The sequence below is a fragment of the Oncorhynchus nerka genome, linkage group LG4 (assembly GCF_034236695.1).
Source record: "Oncorhynchus nerka isolate Pitt River linkage group LG4, Oner_Uvic_2.0, whole genome shotgun sequence".
NCBI classification, from domain to species: domain Eukaryota; kingdom Metazoa; phylum Chordata; class Actinopteri; order Salmoniformes; family Salmonidae; genus Oncorhynchus; species Oncorhynchus nerka.
In genome coordinates this window covers 51,431,850-51,458,238 of record NC_088399.1, presented here as the reverse complement: position 1 = coordinate 51,458,238, position 26,389 = coordinate 51,431,850, and the positions used below count along the sequence as shown (strand labels likewise).

The window sequence follows — 26,389 nt, the reverse complement described above, 5'->3', positions numbered from 1 at the left end:
ATCTATGCACAGTAACTTTAATAACTCTACCTACATGTACATATGACTTCAATTACCTCAACTAACCGGTGCCCCCGCACATTGACTCTGTACTGGTACCCCCTTTATATAGCCTCGCTATTGTTGTTTTACTGCTGCTCTTTAATTATTTGTTAGTTTTTTGGGGGGGGGGGTATTTTTCTTAACTGCATTGTTGGTTAAGGGCTTGTAAGAAAGCATTTCACTAATACCTGTTGTATTCGGCGCGTGTTACAAATTAAATTTGATTTGAAAAATACAACTTAAATGAATCAGTCATCTGAGTCAGTGCAGTATACTGTAAGTTGAGTATCCTTCCCTATATGCATGCTGAAAGTCAGTAGTTAATTTGTTCTTTGAAAAATAGCATTGTATTTTTTCAAACACAATTTTCTCCTTCAGATCACTCAGAACAGGCCAGCAAAGGGTGCTTTCCTATTTTTAGTAAATAGTGGTATCCAGTTGGTAGTTTACAGTCTTGTTCCATCGCTGCAACTCCCGTACGGACTCGGGAGAGGCGAAAGTCGAGAGCCGTGCCTCCTCCGAAACACAAACCAGCCAAGCCACACTGCTTCTTGACACAATGCCCGCTTAACCCAGAAGCCAGCCTTCATCAATGTGCCGGAGGAAACACTGTACACCTGGCTACCGTGTCAGTGTGCATTGCGCCCGGCCCGCCACAGGAGTGGCTAGTGCGCGATGGGACAAGAACATCCCTGCCGGACAAACCCTCCCAATCCCGGACGATGCTGGGCCAATTGTGCACCGCCCCATGGGTCTCCCGGTCGTGGCCGACTGCGACAGAACCTGGACTCGAACCAGGCTCTCTATTGGCACAGCTAGCACTGCAATGCAGTGTCTTAGACCACTGCGCCTCTCGGGAGGCCCCCGGCTTATCATTATTGATGGATAACAGGTGCATGTTACAGCCCTGGCTCTATGATGAGACGGAATCAGACTGACCAGGAACAGTAGCAAGGTTCCTTCTAGCCCCACCAGTTGAAGCTGTATTTGAAGCTGCACCCTGATCAGTGGTGAATGCGCGTTCTTTGGAGACGTCTTCACAAGTGAGCGGCGGGGCGTTAGAGGTACGAGGCCCCACATCCTGAGCTGACATAAGCTGCCCTTGGTGTGGTTCTTCTTCCTCACAGTGGGCCTGTGGGTCTCCGTGTTCATTCCTATCGAGTGATCCTCCTCTGGGGATGGGAGGCAGCCCTTGGTCCCATTGGGGCCTTGGACCAGGACCGGCCTGGGTGGATAAAGGTGAGAGAGGCTGGTCCTTTCTGGAGCCAGGCCGGCTGGATTGTACCATGAGCAGGTGAGAGCTACACACATGGTCCCCTGCCGGCCGCTGGCTCTGACTCCTGCCCAGCCTTGCCCCTGTCTTCTCCTTGATCTTCTTGGTCCCTCTCTTCCCAGAATTCCCACTCTTGTCACTCTTCCTGAGGAGGAAGCGGGGAAAGGTGCCCATGTGCGTGTAGTTGTCGCTGAAGCTGGATGTGCATGGATGCATCATATCCATGTCGTCAAAAAACGTCTCCACAGCCCCAGCCCCATCAGGCTCGGCGGAGGAGGACTTGGAGTCGAATTTGTCAGACAATGAGCTGCGACGGAAGGAGAAGTTAGGGAGAATTCCAAACCACTTTAAACCTGTTGAGGGAAACAGACAGATAATGTGTCATACATTTACAGTAGTACCCTGGAATGCTCTTCAAATAAAATTCCACTCAAAAACATTTGGTATTTGCTTCATTAATCCATTGTCGATATATAGTCCCAAAATGTTTTGCATGTCAGCAATCAGTTCTTAATGTTTTAACCTCGTTTTTTAAAATATATTCTGATGTCTTTGCTTTCCTCACATTATTGCTTTTATACACTGTTTACGTGTTCTAGAATGTTGCGTGTGTTCTAGAATGTTTGGAACGTGACCCCCTGGGCTGGGTTGTTGGAGTGCAAGAGGTGACTGCTGGCATGTATAGTTGTTGTTTTTTCTTCAGAAACTTCAAGCTGTTCAAAGTTAACAGTATAACATGGTCAGATTGAGAGTTGGTGGGAGAGCCAGAACAGCCTCTCGGGGTCCTGGGGAACAATACATAAACACTGGGCAGGAACGGAAAGCGCTTGTCTTAGGTGTAGGAGCTAACTCGTTCTTTTGAAACAATTATTTCAATTGAATATTGAGGAAGGTGATGTGTTAAGATAGGGGACCCAGCACTAGCAGCCTATTTAGTTGGTGTGGAGCAGCAATAGTTGAAACAGAGACAGTAGATCAAATGCAAAATAGGTGGTAGGCTATTTAGTCTATTTACAGTGCAGATGTTTCTGAAGACTGTACATTTTTGTAAACACAACTCCAGATCCAAATGGCAACAATGACTTAAAGGCCCAGTGCAGTTATATTTGATTTGCCTTTTTGTTTTATATATATTTCCACACTATGAGGTTAGAATAATACTGTGAAATTGTATTGCCCTTTAATTGTGACCGCCTGAAATTCCTGCCTGTTTTGGTTGGATGGAGTTTTGGCCTGCATGGTGACATCGCCAGGGGGTAAATTATTTAATAGACCAATAAGAAAGAGAGTTTCAAACCTCTCTGCCAATAACAGCTAGTTTTCCCCTCCCCACTCAGACCACTCCCAAAAAACGGGGACCCCTTTTGTGATAGCAAATTAATAATCAAAACAACTCGAGCGAGATAAATTGGAGATAAAATTCTCCAGTGTTAAATCAACACTGAAAAATTGGGACCGTATGCACACTGGAACCAGTGTTAAATTAACACACTGCTTAGTTAATAAGAGTCTATTGACGCACCCGTGCGTGCTAAGTAACATTTTAAAAAATTAACGAATCAAAATCCATCAGTTACCCCATGTGGAGTCACCTGATATGAAAATGGAGTAACGGGAAAATCTCCAATATCGTGAAGAAAAAAACATTTACAAAAAATATACACTACCGTTCAAAAGTTTGGGGTCACTTAGAAATGTCCTTGTTTTTGAAAGAAAAGCACATTTGTTGTCCATTAAAATAACATCAAATCGATCAGAAATACATGTTGTATTAATGTTGTAAGTGACTATTGTAGCTGGGAACGGCTGATTTTTAATGGAATATCTACATAGGCGTACAGAGGCCCATTATCAGCAACCATCACTCCTGTGTTCCAATGGCACGTTGTGTTAGCTAATAAGTTGATCATTTTTAAAGGCTAATTGATCATTAGAAAACTCTTTTGCAATTATGTTAGCACAGCTGAAAACTGTTGTGCTAATTAAAGAAGCAATCAAACCTGGCCTTATTTAGACTAGTTGAGTATCTGGAGCATCAGTATTTGTGGGTTCGATTACAGGCCCTTATTGCTGACAAATTGGGTTTGTTTTTTAAGACTGTGTTTTTCTTTCTGCTTGCATTTCTTATTTATATTTTGATGTGTGTATTTTCTGTCATTTATGTATATCAGGGATCCTCTGTAAAAGAGACCTTGGCCGTATGACTCCCTGATCAAATAAAGGTTCAATCAAATAAATGTAAATGTAAACGTCAATGGGGTAGGGACATCCCAAGGATTCCCGATAGCACATATCATTAGAGGCTGCTTTCCTATATACATAGACTTGAAATCACTGGCCACTTTAATAATTGGAACACTAGTCACTTTAATCATGTTTACATATTTTGCATTACTCTCACTCAAATCATCAAGGAACCCACCAGGTACAACCCTAACTCTGTAAACAAGGGCACCCTCATAGACGTCATCCTGACCAACTGGCCCTCCAAATACACCTCCGCTGTCTTCAACCAGGATCTCAGCGATCACTGCCTCATTGCCTGTATCCGCCACGGTGCCGCAGTCAAACGACCACCCCTCATCACTGTCAAACGCTCCCTAAAACACTTTTGTGAGCAGGCCTTTCTAATCGACCTGGCCCGGGTATCCTGGAAGGACATTGACCTCATCCCGTCAGTTGAGGATGCCTGGTCATTCTTTAAAACTTCCTCACCATTTTAGATAAGCATGCTCCGTTCAAAAAATGCAGAACCAAGAACAGATACAGCCCTTGGTTCACTCCAGACCTGACTGCCCTCGACCAGCACAAAAACATCCTGTGACGGACTGCAATAGCATCGAATAGTCCCCGTGATATGCAACTATTCAGGGAAGTCAGGAACCAATACACGCAGTCAGTCAGGAAAGCTAAGGCCAGCTTCTTCAGGCAGAAGTTTGCATCCTGTAGCTCCAACTCCAAAAAGTTCTGGGACACTGTGAAGTCCATGGAGAACAAGAGCACCTCCTCCCAGCTGCCCACTGCACTGAGGCTAGGTAACACGGTCTCCACCGATAAATCCATGATTATCGAAAACTTCAATAAGCATTTCTTAACGGCTGGCCATGCCTTCCGCCTGGCTACTCCAACCTCGGCCAACAGCTCCGCCCCCCCCGCAGCTCCTCGCCCAAGCCTCTCCAGGTTCTCCTTTACCCAAATCCAGATAGCAGATGTTCTGAAAGAGCTGCAAAACCTGGACCCGTACAAATCAGCTGGGCTTGACAATCTGACCCTCTATTTCTGAAACTATCTGCCGCCATTGTCGCAACCCCTATTACCAGCCTGTTCAACCTCTCTTTCATATCGTCTGAGATCCCCAAGGATTGGAAAGCTGCCGCAGTCATCCCCCTCTTCAAAGGGGGAGACACCCTGGACCCAAACTGTTATAGACCTATATCCAGCCTGCCCTGCCTATCTAAGGTCTTCGAAAGCCAAGTCAACAAACAGGTCACTGACCATCTCGAATCCCACCGTACCTTCTCCGCTGTGCAATCTGGTTTCCGAGCCGGTCACGGGTGCACCTCAGCCACACTCAAGGTACTAAACGATATCATAACCGCCATCGATAAAAGACAGTACTGTGCAGCCGTCTTCATCGACCTTGCCAAGGCTTTCGACTCTGTCAATCACCATATTCTTATCGGCAGACTCAATAGCCTCGGTTTTTCGGATGACTGCCTTGCCTGGTTCACCAATTACTTCGCAGACAGAGTTCAGTGTGTCAAATCGGAGGGCATGCTGTCCGGTCCTCTGGCAGTCTCTATGGGGGTGCCACAGAGTTCAATTCTCGGGCCGACTCTTTTCTCTGTATATATCAATGATGTTGCTCTTGCTGCGGGCGATTCCCTGATCCACCTCTACGCAGACGACACCATTCTATATACTTTCGGCCCGTCATTGGACACTGTGCTATCTAACCTCCAAACGAGCTTCAATGCCATACAGCACTCCTTCCGTGGCCTCCAACTGCTCTTAAACGTGAGTAAAACCAAATGCATGCGTTTCAACCGATCGCTGCCTGCACCCGCATGTCCGACTAGCGTCACCACCCTGGATGGTTCCGACCTTGAATATGTGGACATCTATAAGTACCTAGGTGTCTGGCTAGACTGCAAACTCTCCTTCCAGACTCACATCAAACATCTCCAATCGAAAATCAAATCAAGAGTCGGCTTTTCTATTCCGCAACAAAGCCTCCTTCACTCACGCCGCCAAGCTTACCCTAGTAAAACTGACTATCCTACCGATCCTCGACTTCGGCGATGTCATCTACAAAATGGCTTCCAACACTCTACTCAGCAAACTGGATGCAGTCTATCACAGTGCCATCCGTTTTGTCACTAAAGCACCTTATACCACCCACCACTGCGACTTGTATGCTCTAGTCGGCTGGCCCTCGCTACATATTCGTCGCCAGACCCACTGGCTCCAGGTCATCTACAAGTCCATGCTAGGTAAAGCTCCGCCTTATCTCAGTTCACTGGTCACGATGGCAACACCCATCCGTAGCACGCGCTCCAGCAGGTGTATCTCACTGATCATCCCTAAAGCCAACACCTCATTTGGCCGCCTTTCGTTCCAGTACTCTGCTGCCTGTGACTGGAACGAACTGCAAATCGCTGAAGTTGGAGACTTTTATCTCCCTCACCAACTTCAAACATCAGCTATCCGAGCAGCTAACCGATCGCTGCAGCTGTACAGTCTATTGGTAAATAGCCCACCCATTTTCACCTACCTCATTCCCATACTGTTTTTATACTGTTTTTTTATTTATTTACTTTTCTGCTCTTTTGCACACCAATATCTCTACCTGTACATGACCATCTGATCATTTATCACTCCAGTGTTAATCTGCAAAATTGTAATTATTTGCCTACCTCCTCATGCCTTTTGCACACATTGTATATAGACTGCCCCTTTTTTCTACTGTGTTATTGACTTGTTAATTGTTTACTCCATGTGTAACTCTGTGTTGTCTGTTCACACTGCTATGCTTTATCTTGGCCAGGTCGCAGTTGCAAATGAGAACTTGTTCTCAACTAGCCTACCTGGTTAAATAAAGGTGAAATAAAAAATATAAAAAAATTACTCATCTCATGTATTCTATCCTATTCGACTGTATTTTAGTCAATGCGGCTTTGACATTGCTCATCCAAATATTTATATACTATTTTAATTCCATTCCTTTACTTTAGATCGTGTGTATTGTTAGATTTGACTTCTTCGATATTACTGCACTGCTGGAGCAAGAAACACAAGCATTTCGCTACACCCGCAATAACATCTGCTAAACACGTGTATGTGACAAATCAAATTTGATATGAATAAAGTTGTGAGTTTACCGGCTGGCCAGTTCACAACGGTGTGGTGACTAGAACTGTTTGACTTTTCAAACAGAGATAAACACTGTTAAGTGAATGACATGATTACCAGCAAGGTTGTTATAGTAAATGAAAAATAATCCGATAATGAATCATGAAAATAAAATAATAAACCTGTTTGAAAAACTAAACAGAAACTAATTATCTTTGACTCCGAAACGAACTAAAATAAATTTTAAAAAATGATGTCCCTTTTTGTTTTTTTCCCCTAATCTTTGGGCAAAAGTTGAATACGTTTTTTAATAGTTTTTTTTTTTGGGGGGGCGGTTCAAGCTAATGAATCTGGCAAGTAAATGCTGTTTCAAATAGGCTTACCCCATTCATAGACGCTAACTACTTTAGCGCCTATTGACGATAGTATCTTCTGACCGTGGTAGTTTTGTTAAGAGCCCTACGCTTGCTCTAAACATTAACACGCATCGCTTGCAGTACGTTTTTGGAAACTTTTTTTTATCTTCTACAAACCTCTGGAAACCTTACATACGGCAAACAAGGGTTTTCGAGAGCTAAAATGGCCTAGCTTGTGTATCACTAGCCATTACTAGCTATCAATGAAAAAATGATCTAGGTAGCAAAATGGATTCTTCTTTACATGCGCTACTAAAGTTAAAAAGCATTGAATTGGTAAACCCTTATACCTCATTGTAAACATGGGCGAGCGAGGATTTCCTTCCACCAATTTTAACTTAACCTATGACATGACCCAAGATCTTGGCTACGTTCAGTTGCCAAACGTTCTCCAACGTTCCAGATAAAAATGCCATGATTAGAGCTGATGTGATTCCGTATTCTACATGTCAGAGGCATGTTTGTTCTACATAGAATTAACCTATCTGAACGTTCCAAAACATTGCATCCTGCTGAATGTGCCCCTTATGTATGAAAGTGACATATTTTCCAGGAAGTAGCCTTGTAGTTTTTGAACATTTGTAGGCTTATTGAATAGTTTTCAATGGGCAAAAACATCATGGCAGTAAATTCATCCACAAAAATTAATATAATTGTATATGTATCTTAAATGTCACTTGCACATCGTATTACTGCCCCCCAGTTGCGAGAAATGACATCTCAAAAAACACAAAACAAAAAACACTAATGGCCCCCAGTCATGCTTTCTGTCCCTAACACTCAAATTAAAACTAAAACGAAATATTTAAAAAACAAAATATAATAATGTTTATACAACTAAATAAAAACTAGCAAATAAGAAACTAAACTGAATTTCAAATAAAGATTGATGAAACTAATAGAAAAAAACGAATAGAAAAAACAAAACTATAATAACCTTGATTACCAGACTGACATTTGTTATTTTACATGAACAAAAGCATAATGTTTGAGTGATTAGCCATAGGTTTGCAAGGATAATTAACAATGTTTGTTGCACACAATTAGTCCGTTTGTGTGGGGGGAAATGGAGGGAAAACATCTCACGTGATGATCGGCACATCACATGACGATGATGACGCAGTGGTGATGGGGAATGTAGGCCTTGTTGTATTTCTTAGGTAGCCTGCTTTTTTATACCTGTGATTTCAGAAAGTGAGGCTAAAGTAGGCTCCAATACTTTCAAAGTAATTGTTCTATGCACTTTTTCTAGATTCCCATGTGTGTTTCTATATGAAGACCATTTACAGAGAGAACTCGGACAGCACTGTACTGGATAGGAGGATGAAACAGAAACTACACGTTTTGTCTTTACTTTGTCCTCAAAGAGGCAGTGGCCACTATTACGTTCCCCAGCAAGAAAATTGTCGCAAAAACAGAAGGGGGAACTAAAAAAAGAGTGACTGACAACAACCAAAACTAAACAGGTGGGGGTTCTAGGAGGGGTTCTGAAAGACACACAAGGAGGTCGTCCACTGAAAGTTGACAAGCAACAACAACTGGGACATAAAAGACACCCACTCTGAGCGCCCACTAAATTTGCTCAAGAAGAGACAAACAAAATACAAACCCACACCATACTTAAAAGACAGGAAGCAAACCAAAAAGTGGAGAAAATGAAGATCGGATAAAGAAAAGATGTTTTATATTTTTTATAAATCAAATAGTGAGAGCCAACTAAAGGTGTTAACCCTTCACATCTCTCAACACAACTGGAGCACTGGTCCAGCCACTCTTAAATATCACCTGGGACAGCACAGGTGAAACACCTTCTGACTAACGAGAAGCGAGATGACACCAATCTGCGCGCCCAATATGCTAACGTGCTAATGTCCAACCTCGAAATATTAACAGAAAAACCAAAGCCTGTAATACCACTAAAGGATCATTTTGTAGCTGTGACATCGTTCATATTATCTATCTACACTGTAGAGTGAAGCACATTCAAAGGTAACAGTTAACCAATGAAACTGAACAGTTTCCTGTGTGTGCTACTGCTGCATCTATCTTGGAAGTCCTGTGGTGTGTGCGCGCGCATGTGTGGTATTTTCACACTTCCTCCTCCTCTTCCCCTCAGTGAAGTACAAAAATGAACCTAATTTCTCCCTTAAACCAGGCTGAGGTCAGGACCTAAGACCAATAATAGCCTATCATATACATGTATATAGCGTATACATTCTAATACAATATAAACTGGGTGGTTCGAGCCCTGAATGCTGATTGGTTGACAGCCGTGGTATATTTAAGCAATAAGGCCAGAGGAGGTGTGGTATATGGCCAATATACCATGGCTAAGGGCTGTTCTCAAGCACGACGCAACGCGGAGTGCCTGGACACAGCCCTTAGCCGTGGTATGTTGGCCATATATCACAAACCTCAGAGATGACTTATTGCTATTATAAACTGGTTACCAACATAGTTAGAGCAGTAAAAATAAACGTTTTGTCATACCCGTGGTCTACGGTCTCATATACCACGGCTGTCAGCCAATCAGCTTATAACAGACCGTATACCACAGCTATGACAAAATATGTATTTTTACTGCTGAATACTGAATACGTTGGTAACCAATTTATTATAATAATAAGGCACCTCTGGGGTTTGTGGTATATGGCCAATATACCACAGCTAAGGGCTGTATCCAGGCACGACGCGTTGGGTCGTGACTAAGAACAGCCCTAAGCCGTGGTATATTGGCCATATACCACAGCACTTCGTGCCTTATTGCTTTAGTATATGATGTCCATGGTGTTGTCATGCATGTACATAGTCTATAGTCATGACTCACGTTATTGCAAATGGTGTAGGCTAGCAGCTGTAGCACACCCTTCAACTAGATCAGAAGTGCATTATTTACTATGTCCCTCTTCATTTATTCATCAGAAAGAAGCCTGTATCTAGGTCAGCCTAAAAAGATAGATGTTACACTGTAGATCTTTTTTTGTGTGTTATACTGTCTAAAGCTTTATTTGCATGAGACCAGTGAAAGGAATGGCAGGTGGCTCAAACACAGATATCGCATTACTACGGTCACTAGCATGACGTAATTGTAAGAGAGGTGCATTTAGTTAATGATTAGCGTGAATCCTCAGCCTCTAACCACACACACACACACTGAAGTGGTACTCCACACACACCGTAGTAGGCTACTCACTCAGTTTCCGTTTTCCGCTCATGGTGAGGCTGTGGGGTCCAACTTCAGGCTTACTATCTGACTGCCGGGGGAAGAGAGCTACTCGATCTCCAGTGCCAAGTAGACTGTCTTTAAGAGCAGGAACCAACCACTCCTTTAACCAACCAACTTCTTCTCTATCTAGCCACAGTTCAGTTCAGTTCCGCTCCACAAGAACAGATGTGTAAATGTATGCACGCAGAAGAAGCGGAGTAGACAGGCCTCTGTGCTTCCTGTGTTAGCCAGTGGGGAGTAGGTAACAGGGAGGTGAGAGTAGAGGAGCCTGTAGCATGTCACTGTATTGTGGCTATACAGAAGTAGTGCAGCGGTGTACGGTGTATGTGTGTGTGTGTGTGTGTGTGTGTGTGTGCTAATCTTAGGTGCAGACAACCGGCCCTCCCTGCATGTAACAGACAGCGCCTGACAGAGGCTGATAGTGCTGCATGCATGTGAGACCTTTTCCCACAGACTGAAGTTAATAATGAATGATTCCTTAATGAAACTGAAAGCCCCAGCTGCCTATCAGATCTCTGGTCTGATATCATATCTCTGAGCTGTTGTTGTTATTTTACCCCGGGAGTCTGGGACCACTAGTGAATTGTTGAGGGACCGTTTGTACATACGAGATGGCTACAGTATATCTGATTCTAGGCCCATCAATCTGACACTTACAAACACAGATTCCCATGCAGTGAAGATATACTATGAACAGGGAGACCAATGAATGATATGAGGAAAGGCATTCCCCACAGACTGTCTATGACAGAGAAAAGCATCAGCATGCAACAACAACCAAAAACATGAAAGTATTTGTTTACGGAGTTTTCAATTTCCTCCATATGGAAATATGAAGCTACATATATGTCAAATAATGAGGAACATGTTGTGCATGTTTTTAAGAGCTGAAATGACACTTACTTTTAGAGTTGGGCGATATGGACAAACATCAATTTACGAAGAATAGAACGATAAGTTTACGACGTTAATGTGCTCCACCGTTTTTTTTTAATCCTTTAAACTACTACTACTAGTTTGATGGTTTTAGCCATTTGTCCCATTCATTTAACAATCACCCATATTAGCAAACGTACTTCATTTCAAACTTCACATTTCTCTAGTATAGGCTACTTTGCATAATGATCGGCCTGGTGTCGTTATCTGAGACAAGTGCAAAGTGCCTCGTCCTATAGATTTGTGCCGAAATGTTTGGAGTTCAGTTTAGATAGCTTATAGCTACGTTACTTACATTCCAAGCTTGTTTACGTGGGTATCTATGTCAGCCAGGTGTACCTGGTTGTGTTCAGCTGTTCCGGTTTTTACTTGCAGTATTCTAAGTGAACACTAGAATGCAGCAGAGATACAGTATTCGGTACAGAGCAAGTCCTGTATTGAATTCATTCTCTGTGCTCCAGTCAACATCCACTCAAAACCATGCACCTTTGGAATGGTAGCCTGAATTGTTCCCCCACATGAACTCTGTCTCAGAGCGGTAACATCAAAGGCACTATAAATCAACAATAAGTTATTTAATGTAGCCTACAGATCACAGGAGGTTGGTGACACCTTAATTGGGGGCGAACGGGCTCGTGGTAATGACTGGAGTGGGTTTAGTGGAACGGTATCAAATACATCTAAGACATGGTTTCCATGTGTTTGGTGTCATTCAATTTGCTCTGTTCTGGACATTATTGTGAGCCGTTCTCCCCTCAGCAGAATTTTGAGAGCTGGGCCACCCTTTAGATAATTTTTTTTTTTAAAGTTCAAATTGTAGACTTTTAGTGACACACCATTGATTAAACATTCCTCATGTAATTTTAATGGGGAGCTAAAATGGCAGCCGCAAAAATGTAGTGTCATATAAATGCATCGTAATGCAGAAACCTCAGTGTCCCTCAACTCTCTCAATGCATGGCTCTGGTTTGATCCTTCACGTGATTAAGTTGTTTGTTTTTTATAGAACATGTATCAGAAGAAGTATAGGATCGTAATAAAAGAAGACATGGGAATTACAGCTAATTATAATGTACTGTATACTGAACAAAAATATAAAAGAAACATGCAACAATTTCAACAATTTTACGGAGTTACAGTTCATATAAGGAAATCAAGTCAATTTAAATGAATGAATTAATTAGGCCCTAATCTATGAATTTCACATGACTGGGCAGCCAATCAGAATGACTTTTCTCCACAAAAGGGCTTTATTACAAACAGAAATACTCCTTAGTTTCATCAGCTGTCCGGGTGGCTGGTCTGAGACGATTCCTATAGTGAAGAAGCGGAGGTCCTGGGCTGGCGTGGTTACACGTGGTCTGCGGTTGTGAGGCCGTTTAGACGTACTGCCAAATTCTCTAAAACGACGTTGGAGACAGCTTATGGTAAAGAAATTAACATGAAATTCTCTGGCAACAGCTCTGGTGGACATTCCTGCAGTCAGCATGCGAATTGCACAATCCCTCAAAACTGGAAACCTCTGTGGCATTGTGTTGTGTGACACAACTTCACATTTTAGAGTGGCCTTTTATTGCCCCCAGCACAAGTTGCACCTGTGTAATGATCATGCTGTTTAATCAGCCTCTTGATATACCACACCTGTCAGGTGGATGGATTATCTCGGCAAAGGAGAAATGCTCAGTAACAGGGGAGTAAACAAATTTGTGCACAACATTTCAGAGAAATAAGCTTTTTGTGCGTATAGAACATTTCTGGTATCTTTTATTTCTGCTCATGAAACTCATGAAACATGGAACCAACACTTTACATGTTGCGTTTATATTTTGGTTCAGTAGATGAATCAGGCCCCCAATTAGTGCTTAGTTATTACCAGCTTATTAACTTAGAGTGCATGCATGTTTAAACAAGGAACTACGGACAAATTGGTCATATGTGTGCATGTCAAATTAGGTCAGAATTATAAATAGTCTTTAATTACACAGTGAATGCCTTACTAACAACGTCCCAAATGGCATCCTATTCCCTATATAGTGCACTGCTCTGGTCAAAAGTAATGCACTATATAGGGAATAGGGTGCCATTTGGTACCGTGTTTAATGATGTTTCATGTTCAATGTTTAATGATGCATCACATGGATCTATAAATTACCATCACATTCAGTAGGCTATATTGATGTGTGTTCGCCCATGTGAACATGATGTGAGGTTATTGTCGTTATGTTTGTGTATGAATCAGTGAGGTGACAGGGAGATATGTGGGAGTGAGAATAGGGACTGTGTGTGTGTGTGTGTGTGTGTGTGTGTGTGTGTGTGTGTGTGTGTGTGTGTGTGTGTGTGTGTGTGTGTGTGTGTGACCCAGGTTGTTCCCAGACAGCCAGACAGGGTCTGATTGACGGCTCTATATCGGGCAGGGGTATCACTGTTCAGACATCGTTCTGTCCTGTCCTGGAAATAGGAGGCAAGATGGCTGAAACACGCACGCGCTCGCTCGCACGCATACACACACAGCTCCTGTCTGTCTAGGAGCAAGCTGGTCTGTGTGTGCATCTATTGCCCACCCCAGTACACTGTCAATGTATATCAACAATGTATCAACCATCAACAGGGTTGGGGAGTAACAGATTACATGTAATCTGTTACATGTAAGGGATTACGAGAGAAAAAAACTGTAATCCATTACGTTACCAGCAAAAATATTGTAATCAGATTACCAATACTTTTGAAAAACTGGACGATTACTTTGAGTATTACTTATAAATTCAGAAAGGATGTTTGCGAAAAAAATCTTTGACACTTCTCTGTTTTCTCAATGACATTCAAATCAGCATTGAAAAAAGGCGGAAGGCTTTTGTAGGCTATAGTCCAAGCTATGTCTTCCAATGGTGCGACTGCTGTCGGCATCCAAAGATTATCCAACTTGAATAAATGTTTGGAGGTAAGGATGACAGCAGTGATGTGGTCTGCGGCTATACGGATATCACTTATTATTGATATCTACATAGCGCATTGATGGGAATCACACTGCTGCTCTCTCATTTTGCTTTCGGCTTTCTAGCCATCGCCGCTCCATTTTTCATATGTCCATTTGTTTTGTCTTGTTCCATACACACCTGGTTTTCATTCCCCAATAAATCTCCATGCATTTAGTCCTCTGTTCCCCATCATGTCTTTGTGTGTAATTGTTCGTTGTAATGGTGTATGTTCACACTTTTATAGTTTATGTTCCGTGTTTTTGGGGACTTATGTCATTTTTTTGTGCCTAGAGTTGAACTGAATAAAAGTGCGCCTGTTCACTCTACTCTGCTCTTCTGCACCTGACTTCGCCTCCCTTACACCGCCTTAACAGCCATTTCCCAAAAGTCAGACTCTTACCACATGCAAACTCATTTTTTCTCAGCTTCAGAAGCATCTGCATTCATCAAATGTTGTGTGGTTATCCTTAGATATATTCTCCAGACTTGCCTAGAGGGAATTGTTCATATTTTGTACAGTTTTTATTCTAGATAACATTTTGTTCGAAAAATAACTGCCCAAAATGCATTTTACTACAGTACCAGTCAAGCGTTTAGACGCACCTACTCATTCAGGGGTTTTTCTTGATTTTTTAAAACTATTTTCTACATTGTAGAATAGTAGTGAAGACATCAAAACTATGAAATAACACATATGGAACCATGTAGTAACCAAAAAAGTGTTAAACAAATCAAAATATATTTGAAATGTGAGATTCTTCAAAGGAACCACCCTTTGCCTTGATGACAGCTTTGCACAGTCTTGGCATTATGTCCATTCTAGTCTATCAAAAGCTTTTTCTGCATTGAGAGATAATACAGCCCAATGAAGTGTTGTTCCTGATGAAGCATCTCAGATGTGTAATAGTCGAAGGACGTTGTCCGAGAATAAATGGGTTTTTAACAAACCCACTCTGGTCTACGCGGACCAATTTGGGTAATAGAGTCTGGAGACTGGATGGCAGTTTAAAGACATGGTGTTTATTAAAGATAGGAGGAAATATGGAGAACATTAGGTGGCAACCTTGCCTTTTTTTTTTTTTTTTATGAATGAGAAATTCGGGCTGTATTCACATCTTTCCCAAATGGACCTTTGTGAACGGCTGTGTTAGTAATTTCGAGCAATAGCGGACCTAATTGATTCAACATTTTTAACAGACCTCAGGAGGAATACGGTCCCATCCCGATGATTTGCCTTTATTCTTGCTATGCAATGCCCTTTTTGACTTCACTGAGAGAGATTTGGGCTCCCAGCGAGGTGGCGTGTTCTGTTGAGAAGAGGAGTTCTTCATTTATTTTGTTGTTGAAAGGACTTCATCTGGTTTGGTGTGGATTAACAATCAGAGGTGTACAGTTCTTTATCGAAGCGAGATTCTTTGATTCTGTCACGATCGTCGTATGAAGCGGACCAAAGCGCAGCGTGGTGTGAATGCATCATTTAATGACACCTGCCTCTGATTGAGAAGCATACTAGGCCGAAACATAGAAATCCCCAAAATCATAGAAAAACAAACATAGACTGCCCACCCCAACTCAGGCCCTGACCATACTAAATAATGACAAAACAAAGAAAATAAAGGTCAGAACGTGACAATCAGAAGTATACAGTTCTTTATCGAAGCGAGAGTCTTTGATTCTGTCACGATCGTCGTATGAAGCGGACCAAAGCGCAGCGTGGTGTGAATGCATCATTTAATGACACCCCCAAAGGTGCGGACTCTGGCCGCAAAACCCTAGGTTAGGGGAGGGTCTGGGTGGGCGTCTGTCCGTGGTGGCGGCTCTGGCGCGGGACGTGGACCCCACTTCACCACAGTCTTTCTCCGCCTCATTGTCCGCCTCCGTGGCCTCCTAAACACGGCGACCCTTCTAAATGGCCCCACTGGACTGAGGGGCAGCTCGGGACTGAGGGGCAGCTCCGGACTGGGGGGCAGCTCCAGACTGGCTGACGACTCTGGCAGATCCTGGCTGACTGGCGGCTCTGGCGGCTCTGGCAGATCAGAGACAACTAATGACACCTGCCTCTGATTGAGAACCATATTAGGCATAGAAATAGAAATCCCCAAAATCATAGAAAAACAAACATAGACTTCCCACCCCAACTCACGCCCTGACCATACTAAATAATGACAAACCAAAGGAAATAAAGGTCAGAACGTGACAGATTCATTAATTTGGGTTCTGATAGTAATTCCCATTTCAGATTCAGTAGTTGCTAAATCAGCGAACCGATCAATGCTGTGTAGCTTGTTGGCCAGTAAACGACCAGGACGATGACCACGGAAGCAATGGTTGAGACTAACTCGATGGATGGCAAATTCTGCTCTCTGCCTTATCAATAAATGAAGTTCTGTCTTGACTCTGGAAAGAGTAAGATCTACCTGGTCTTATAACTCTCTAACGCAGGTAACGACATTTTCAATTCTGACATCTTATATTTGGATTTATTCAACCCAGATGCAAATGCAGTTGGATAATTTTTTGTTATGAAATCTTTGGTGGCATCCCATAGAATCCGAGAGTCATCGACTGATTTTTTTATTGATCACACACGCACAAACCTGTCAACAACACCGCAGCTGTTTGAGATGCAGACGGCAGGCCTATTCTTGGAATCAACTGGTTTTAGGAGGTTTTTCGTTTGTGTGTTTGTTTGTGCTTGCATGCGCACTGTGTTTGCATGTGTATGTGTGCGTGTGTGTGTGTGTGCTTGCGTGCTGTCGTGCGTGAGTATGTGTGATATTCTCGATTCCTGTTTTTATTGGGTCTTCTAAGAGCTTGGTTGGCACACGGGTTGCTCTGACAGCCTGTGTGAAGGGTAATAACTAGTAACGTGACAACGGCTGTTGACGTATGAGCCCTCAACTCTCTATGAGCTTGGGCATCAATCACAGAACCAATGTGATAGAGACAAGAGGCGGGGGAGGAGAAGGGGAGAAGGGGAGGAGGTTGTAGGGGAGGCGGGAGGTGGGAGAGTCAGGAGAAGGAGAGGGGGTGTGAGGAGGGGGTGAGGAGGGGGAAGTTGTGAGACAGCACTGGGTAGTTATGAGGCTCAGGGCTGTCAGTGAGTTTGTATGAGAATATGGTTTCAGACCTGCACAGGCACACGGCTTTCAGCGTCACTGAATACTGAAGTCTGATCCATCATCAGCCTTCATCTCTTTTCCTTCCTCAGATGGACAGTTGAGATCTATTCAACTCTATTATACGACTGCTATCTCCCTTTAGTTTTGGTTAGTCCTCCAGCGGGAAGCTTTCCTAACATTGTGGCACCTCATCTGTTCCAGGGCTGTCTGATCTGTGATGTTGCTGCACAGTGCTCCTTCCTGCTTCTAGTTGGTTAATGAATCTAAGACATTACATTACATTACATTTAAGTCATTTAGCAGACGCTCTGTGTGTGTACCCATCTTTCCTTTCCTGTATATGTGTGTGTGTGTGTGTGTGCGCGTGTGTGTGTGTGTGTGTGTGTGTGTGTGTGTGTGTGTGTGTGTGTGTGTGTGTGTGTGTGTGTGTGTGTGTGTGTGTGTGTGTGTGTGTGTGTGTGTGTGTGTGTGTGTGTGTGTGTGTGTGTGTACCCACATGTTCTCATAGGGCTGTTGACAGTCATCTCTCTGTGTGTCCTGGTCTAATTTCACCCAGACCACAACAAGATGCCAATAATTCATAGTTCTCTCTCTCTCTCTCCCCATCTCTCTCCGATCTTGAACGTGCTCACTCCCTCCCTCTCCTCTCTCTTTCACCACCTCCATCTCTCCTCCCTTCCTTATCTCATTTATTGAGATTAAATAGGTCACTCCCCCTCAATGCCACATCAATGTACGACCAGCAGTATAGGCATAGGGAGATGAAGAAAGATACAGAGACATTAACGGAAATACTGACCTCGCTTTCCTCACCTGCAATATTTCAGTCTGTAAACCTTGAGATACATTTAATTGAGTTCATGTAAAATGAAAACGTATTATTAATTGACACCGTGGGTTATAAATGAGTTGCACTCATTGTGTTGAAAATTAGATCATCCACACAGAAAACTTCTCTCTTTCCATTTCTCTCTCTCTCTTTCTCTCTCTCAACATGGCCTTCTTCCTCCTCCTGTATTGCATACCTCCCCACTCTGCTGCCTTAGAGGAAAGAGTGAGACAAAGAGAGAGAGGGGGGGGGGGGGTGACAGGTGAAGGGATGAGAAAAAGAAGAGTATAGCTGCTCACCGACCGTCAAATAAACAGATGTCTGGTGAAGGGAGACCTGATCATCTATTTTCTTGACACCACAGGGAAGGCTCAATTCCAGCTTACTGAAACATATTGGTGTGAATGATTTATTTGAGTGCTGTTTTGCATCTCTGCTCTTCAATTTTCGAGTTTTAATGTCACATGCCCAAGTACAGTGACATGCCTTTTCTTGTCAGCTCCAAACCCAACAATGCAGTAATCAATAACATAAGTCATACTAAAAATAACATAGAATAGAAAAAAAACAAGAAACGTCAGTCAGTTCCACTACCATATTTACAATGTGCAGGGGTACTGGAATGATAGAGGTAGATATGTATAGGGGCAAGGTGACTAGGCATCAGGATATATATGTGTTTTTATATTTAACCTTTATCTAACTAGGCAAGTCAGCTAAGAACAAATTCTTATTTACAATGACGGCCTACACTGACCAAACCCGGACGATGCTGGGCCAATTGTGCTCCGCCCTATAGGAATCCCAATCACGGCCGGATGTGATACAGCCCGGAATTGAACCAGAGACTGTAGAGATGCCTCTGACATTGAGGTGCAGTGCCTTAGGCCGCTGAGCCACTCGGGAGCCCTCCATATATGGTGTCTGGTATGCAATATCCTGTCTAAAAAAGTGGATTAATAGCACTCCATGTTATCCCGTTGAATTAGTTCTGTGGGTGTGGGTAAAGTGAAGTTAGATTCTTTCTACTCCTCTCTCCCACACAGGCCTTGAAGCTCTCTATGGATTATCAACTCTGTTCTACAAGTGAGTCAGACATTAGACATTAGCACGGGGGTGACATCAATCAGCATTCATCACACCACTCGGACTCCCCTCCCTCTACCTCTCTAGCTGGTTAGTCAACAATCAGCCTGCTTGGGGTACCAACTCTTTCTCTCTCGCTCTCTTTAGACTCGTCCCAGCCTGCATGTGCCACAACTCCCAACACAATGTACCAGCAGGGAGAATCAATGGGGACATCAAAGTGTTTTGAATGAAGATTTTGCATGACATTTCTTTAGGCAATATCTGTGTGGTTAGGGGTGTTACAGTGTTAACCATATTTTCTATCAATCAATACAACATGTTGGCAAATTATAGCATGATGGTGAATGTGATTAATCTTTTAACACTTTTTGCTATCACTAGATCTCACAGTTTGACGTCATTGTGTCAGCAGTGGTGCAGTCCTCTTCCTCAGCCCTCTACCTGAGAGCTTCTTAGTACACACACACACACACACACACACACACACACACACACACACACACACACACACACACACACACACACACTGCAGGATCCATCAGGATAAACACACACTCAGGGACCAGGAACTTGAAGGTGACTTCCATGGTGTGCTCGTTCCTCCTCTTCTCTTCCACACAGCTGACTGAACAGCAGGTGCTCTCTGCTCTCTGTTGCCCTCCTTCTTTCCTCTTTTTTTCCTCTCTCTCTCTCCCTCTCTCTCTCTCACTCTCTCTCTCTCACTCTCTCGCTCTCCTTCGTCCCCTCTCTTTTTCTCTCTCGCTCTCTCTTTCTTTCCCTTCCCCCTCCCTCTTTATTTCTCTTTTCTCTCTCTCTCTCTCTCTCTCTCTCTCTCTCTCTCTTACTATCCTACCCTCATCTGTCTCTTTCATCCCTTTATCCTCTATCTCTACATTATCCCTCTCTCTCCCCCTCTCTCTTTCCAGGACAAGGGAGTTGGTTGCTAAGATGCTTCTCCAGCTTTAGCTACCTGGCACAGTACAGCACAGCAGAGTACAGCACAGCACAGGGTGTTGTTGTTAAGAGCTTGCCAGTCCTCTTCACACCAGAAGAGTCGGCCTTGTCCAGAGCTCCTGGGAGGTGAAGGGGATAGAGGGGAGTGCCTCCCCATCCGTGCCCCAGGGTCAGTCACTCCACTTGGGATCAGCGATGCCAGTTAGGTTATGAAGGGCTGGAGAGTGGAGGTAGAAGGAGAAAAAACAAAGATTGTTCTTGTGTTTTGATTCTCTACTCTATCTCAGAGGCCCCGTCCCTTTATTAGAATAGAAGCTTTGCATCAATTGTAGAGTGCTCTGTTGCTCTGGCGTTAAAGTTGTAGGAGTTCTCTGTTGCCCTGGCGATCACATTTTGCCTTAGGACCTCTTGGATTAATGAGTTGATAGGTTTGGTACAGAGAGGGTTGGTAGTATGGCAGTGTGGGGAGACTTGGGGTTACTTTGAAACACTGTATCGAGGTACTTGTGTTCAATCTTTTTTTTTTTGCCTGTGTGTGCGTGCGTATTTGTGTGTGTGTGTGTGTGTCTGTGTGTGTGTGTGTATATATATATACGTGTGCGTGACAGTAGTTCAGGAGTAAACAGAAAGGATCATTCATCGTAGGTCCGTGCAACAAACAGCGTTGATCACTGACGCGGATGACTCCACTTCTCAACACGGCCAATACCATCCGCCACACAGCCCATTTATACTAGGGGCTGGTGATGTGTGTTGTCTGTGTGTGAGTGAGTGCGTGTGTGCATGTGCAGACACAGCTGGAATTCAAATAGGAGCTTAGCAGATAGGATGACGTAAGAATGATGATGTAGAACCACAAGTATTACGTAAGGTGGGATGGTAGTGTGGCGGGGCAAAGATAGCGAGAATACAAAGCAAGGAGCATGTAGTCTGATCCCATCCCTGTCAGATCAGCAGATAAACCAATTCCAAGCTTACAGTAAAGCTTCTATACTCGGTACTAAACCTTCATCACAGGACAGTAGAGCGTTGGCACAGCACATGGAGGTGCAGTGGCGTATCTTTCACCACGCGGTGGCGATAGGAGTCCTAGCCAGACGCAGACCCTGCCTTGCTATCTGTGCCTCATCTCTTCTTCCTTGTGTGGAGCCAAGACTGGTGCTGCTAATGACATGATGTTCTCCTCTCCTCTCCTGTGCACTTGCATCCTGTCAGTATGTGTGTTTAGTGTCTACTCTGAGGGACCTGACTCTGGTCAAGGACTCAGGGATAGTGCAATCCTTTCTTATTCTCTCTAGGTTCACACATCTCTCTGTGTGTTATTTAGGTGACTCTGGTGATCTTTCAAGAGGATTAAAACGTGTCGTGTCGATTTCAGGATATACTTCTGTGCTATCTCCTATGGTATGCTGAAATGCTACGCCTCGGGGTGTAGAACTAGTTAATGTGAATAATGATCTTTATGTATCACCATCTGGTAAACCTTATTACCCCCCAGGCTTACATGTTACCAGAGGATGCAGGTGACCAAACTCTGAGGTAGAGGTCAGGGGTCAAGTTCTTGATGACCTAAAGGTCAGAGAGGCTGAGGAGGGACAGCTTGACCTCAGCACACTGGAGACCTGCTGAACATGGTTGGCGTTTGGGGACTAATAATGGCATTTGTAGTCATTTGGTGTAATTAATATGTAGATAATGGCACTGAGAACTAAATCAACTAATGTTAAGGCTGTGACGAGAGACTTAACAATGTGTAATATTTTGTTTATTCTTTCTCAGATCCTATAATAAAAATAATAATAATAATGACAAGACAGCAGTGTTGTGTTCGAGACCATCTAAAGCAAGACTGTTTCAAGAACAAGACCGGAGCAAATCGATTATGTTCTAATTTAATTTCTTCATTTTGGGGGGGAAAGGAAAGGGTTAACACTGGAAAAAAAATATCCAATCAGGATTTTTCTTTGCTGGTCTCTAGGAAGATAAATCTAGCTACCTAAATCAGCCATAGGTTATGCCATTAGAAGCTAGATGAAGACATCTGCCATTCAACTGTGTTAGGGCAACATTTTGGAGTGACACCCCCAGGAAGAATATAACACAACACACAACAACAACAAGAAATCTGACAAGAACAACTTCAATTCATAGAATGTTTGGGGATTACATATACAATTAATAGACAATGCAGTAAATAAAACAGAATAAAAACATCTGTCTTGTCCACGACCGCAGTCTACAGTGACCCGTGCGCTATAGCCAATCAGAGCTACAGTAGGCCTTTATACAAACAAGCCATTTGCCACATGGGCCTGTCATCATACACTTTCAACCTTACTGTGTGTTTACATGCAGTTGTTACAGTGCGACTTTAGTTAATTAGAGCGCATTTGCCAAAAGCCAGAAAATACACCTGAATGGATTTCTGCAAATGTGTAAACACCACGGGAGTCCTCTTACATAACATTACAGTGTTATTGATCAAACAAACATGAAAAGGTCCATCAAATCGTATTGGTCAGATACACGTGTTTAGCAGATGTTATTGCGGATGTAGCAAAATGCTTGTATGCTCTCTCTCCCTCAGTTATGCACACCATCAACAACAAGATCAACAACTAATGCTAGCCAGAGCAAGATGAGCTAAAGGAACATTAGCTAAACCCTCAGAAACTTTTTCAGCTAGTTGACCGTCAAAATTGCACTAATAAACCATGGGGAACTGTAGCCTCCTTGTCCTTCTGCAGCTTGCCTGCCAATGCATTGCTTGTCCCAACCAAGCACCAAAGCTAACTGGCTAAAGTTGGCTAGCTTGCTCGCTAGCTAATTTCCAGACACAAATGAGAGAACACCTCACTCTGACTATTTTACTCGCTGTAGCAGAGCTGGATAGGTTGTTTACATGTTATCTAGAGCGTTATTTACCAACTATGACTTTTTTTTGCCTACGTTTGTCATATTCAGCAGGGCGTAGCACGTTGGTAAATGAATCAGTTGTTCTGCACTCTGGCACACACAGATGAGAGTTCTCTGAAATCGGAGTAGATCGCCAGAGTGAATTTGCGAATGCGAGAGATTTGCCAACTGGATAACAGTCGTTCAAGTTCTTGCTAGCTAACCAAATGACACCTGCATCTCTAGCTGTGTATAGCCACCAAAAAACAATACGAGGGGAAAAGTCAGTCACTCACCTACTCCTCCAATTGCATGTCATGACAATCTCCTAGCAGCTAGCTAGCTATCTAGCTAACGTTAGGCTCTGTGTTTTTAGCGTGCTACATACATTTATACTGTAAACTAGCCTATTAGCCACGTTATGACTGACTTGTGGTCATTGCCCTTGATAGTTTGATTGTATTGACATTCACAACGTTAGTTACATTTGTCCATTTTTGTCCAGAATATTGAGTCATTGAAACTGAAACAGTGCATGCCGAATTGAGGCAGCAAACAATGTAACATTACCCGGCCAGCTGTGATTTACAACCTGATAGCAATATTTTTTGGACTATCAAGAAATGTATTGGTGAATTATATTAATCATGCATTGAACTGCATCTATCTATTCTGCCAACAATGTATCTATCTATTCTGCCAACAATGCCTTTGTGTACGTCATGGAATGTTGAATCAAATAAAACCTATTTTAAAACCTCTTATGAAGTTGGTTTTGTAGCATAAACTAGGAATTTGATATTCGTCTGTCTGTTTCGTATCTGCAAAGTAGTTCAAACACTGTCAGTTCCACTTTAAACTTCAGGTCACAGGTTACTTTGTGGGATAAACATTAAATGTTTTTTTGCAATGGGAAATAATCGTTGTACATTTTGATTGGGAAATGCTTCATGGTTGTGTTTTTGTATTCTTATGATTGGGACCTACTGGCTTTTTATGTCAGAGTTTATGGACTGCTTATCCTTTAAATCAAATCAAATTTTATTTGTCACACACATGGTTAGCAGATGTTAATGCGAGTGTAGCGAAATGCTTGTGCTTCTAGTTCCGACAATGCAGTGATAACCAACAGGTAATCTAACTAACAATTCCAAAACTACTGTCTTATACACAGTGTAAGGGGATAAATAATATGTACATAAAGATATATGAATGAGTGATGGTACAGAGCAGCATAGGCAAGATACAGTAGATGGTATCGAGTACAGTATATACATATGAGATGAGTATGTAAACAAAGTGGCATAGTTAAAGTGGCTAGTGATACATGTATTACATAAGGATGCAGTAGATGATATAGAGTACAGTATATACGTATGCATATGAGATTAATAATGTAGGGTATGTAACATTATATTAGGTAGCATTGTTTAAAGTGGCTAGTGATATATTTTACATCATTTCCCATCAATTCCCATTATTAAAGTGGCTGGAGTTGAGTCAGTGTCAGTGTCAGTGTTGGCAGCAGCCACTCCATGTTAGTGGTGGCTGTTTAACAGTCTGATGGCCTTGAGATAGAAGCTGTTTTTCAGTCTCTCGGTCCCAGCTTTGATGCACCTGTACTGACCTCGCCTTCTGGATGATAGCGGGGTGAACAGGCAGTGGCTCGGGTGGTTGTTGTCCTTGATGATCTTTATGGCCTTCCTGTAACATCGGGTGGTGTAGGTGTCCTGGAGTGCAGGTAGTTTGCCCCCGGTGATGCGTTGTGCAGACCTCACTACCCTCTGGAGAGCCTTACGGTTGTGGGCGGAGCAGTTGCCGTACCAGGCGGTGATACAGCCCGCCAGGATGCGCTCGATTGTGCATCTGTAGAAGTTTGTGAGTGCTTTTGGTGACAAGCCAAATTTCTTCAGCCTCCTGAGGTTGAAGAGGCGCTGCTGCGCCTTCTTCACGATGCTGTCTGTGTGAGTGGACCAATTCAGTTTGTCTGTGATGTGTATGCCGAGGAACTTAAAACTTGCTACCCTCTCCACTACTGTTCCATCGATGTGGATAGGGGGGTGTTCCCTCTGCTGTTTCCTGAAGTCCACAATCATCTCCTTAGTTTTGTTGACGTTGAGTGTGAGGTTATTTTCCTGACACCACACTCCGAGGGTCCTCACCTCCTCCCTGTAGGCCGTCTCGTCGTTGTTGGTAATCAAGCCTACCACTGTTGTGTCGTCCGCAAACTTGATGATTGAGTTGGAGGCGTGCGTGGCCACGCAGTCGTGGGTGAACAGGGAGTACAGGAGAGGGCTCAGAACGCACCCTTGTGGGGCCCCAGTGTTGAGGATCAGCGGGGTGGAGATGTTGTTGCCTACCCTCACCACCTGGGGGCGGCCCGTCAGGAAGTCCAGTACCCAGTTGCACAGGGCGGGGTCGAGACCCAGGGTCTCGAGCTTGATGACGAGCTTGGAGGGTACTATGGTGTTGAATGCCGAGCTGTAGTCGATGAACAGCATTCTCACATAGGTATTCCTCTTGTCCAGATGGGTTAGGGCAGTGTGCAGTGTGGTTGAGATTGCATCGTCTGTGGACCTATTTGGGTGGTAAGCAAATTGGAGTGGGTCTATGGTGTCAGGTAGGGTGGAGGTGATATGGTCCTTGACTAGTCTCTCAAAGCACTTCATGATGACGGAAGTGAGTGCTACGGGGCGGTAGTCGTTCAGCTCAGTTACCTTAGCTTTCTTGGGAACAGGAACAATGGTGGCCCTCTTGAAGCATGTGGGAACAGCAGACTGGTATAGGGATTGATTGAATATGTCCGTAAACACACCGGCCAGCTGGTCTGCGCATGCTCTGAGGGCGCGGCTGGGGATGCCGTCTGGGCCTGCAGCCTTGCGAGGGTTAACACGTTTAAATGTCTTACTCACCTCGGCTGCAGTGAAGGAGAGTCCGCATGTTTTCGTTGCAGGCCGTGTCAGTGGCACTGTATTGTCCTCAAAGCGGGCAAAAAAGTTATTTAGTCGGCCTGGGAGCAAGACATCCTGGTCCGTGACTGGGCTGGTTTTCTTCTTGTAGTCCGTGATTGACTGTAGACCCTGCCACATACCTCTTGTGTCTGAGCCGTTGAATTGAAATTCTACTTTGTCTCTATACTGACGCTTAGGTTGTTTGATAGCCTTGCGGAGGGAATAGCTGCACTGTTTGTATTCGGTCATGTTACCAGTCACCTTGCCCTGATTAAAAGCAGTGGTTCGCGCTTTCAGTTTCACGCGAATGCTGCCATCAATCCACGGTT

The 26,389-nt window shown here is 43.5% G+C and overlaps 1 protein-coding gene across 2 annotated transcripts in view; it reads right to left on the bottom strand.

The window, feature by feature from the left end:
* Positions 1 to 10,570, bottom strand: part of sh2d3ca (SH2 domain containing 3Ca) — an 81,937-nt gene extending 71,367 nt beyond the window's left edge. The window contains exons 1-2 of one of the 2 annotated variants that reach the window (XM_029657106.2): positions 10,277 to 10,570; positions 982 to 1,668 (exon numbers count right to left, since the gene is read on the bottom strand). In XM_029657106.2, coding sequence (XP_029512966.2) covers positions 982 to 1,668; positions 10,277 to 10,298 — 709 coding nt within the window. In that variant the 5' untranslated portion in view covers positions 10,299 to 10,570. The remainder of the gene's footprint in view (positions 1 to 981; positions 1,669 to 10,276) is intronic. The other variant, XM_029657113.2, reaches the window with a different exon arrangement.
* Between the last annotated feature and the right edge of the window lie 15,819 nt (positions 10,571 to 26,389).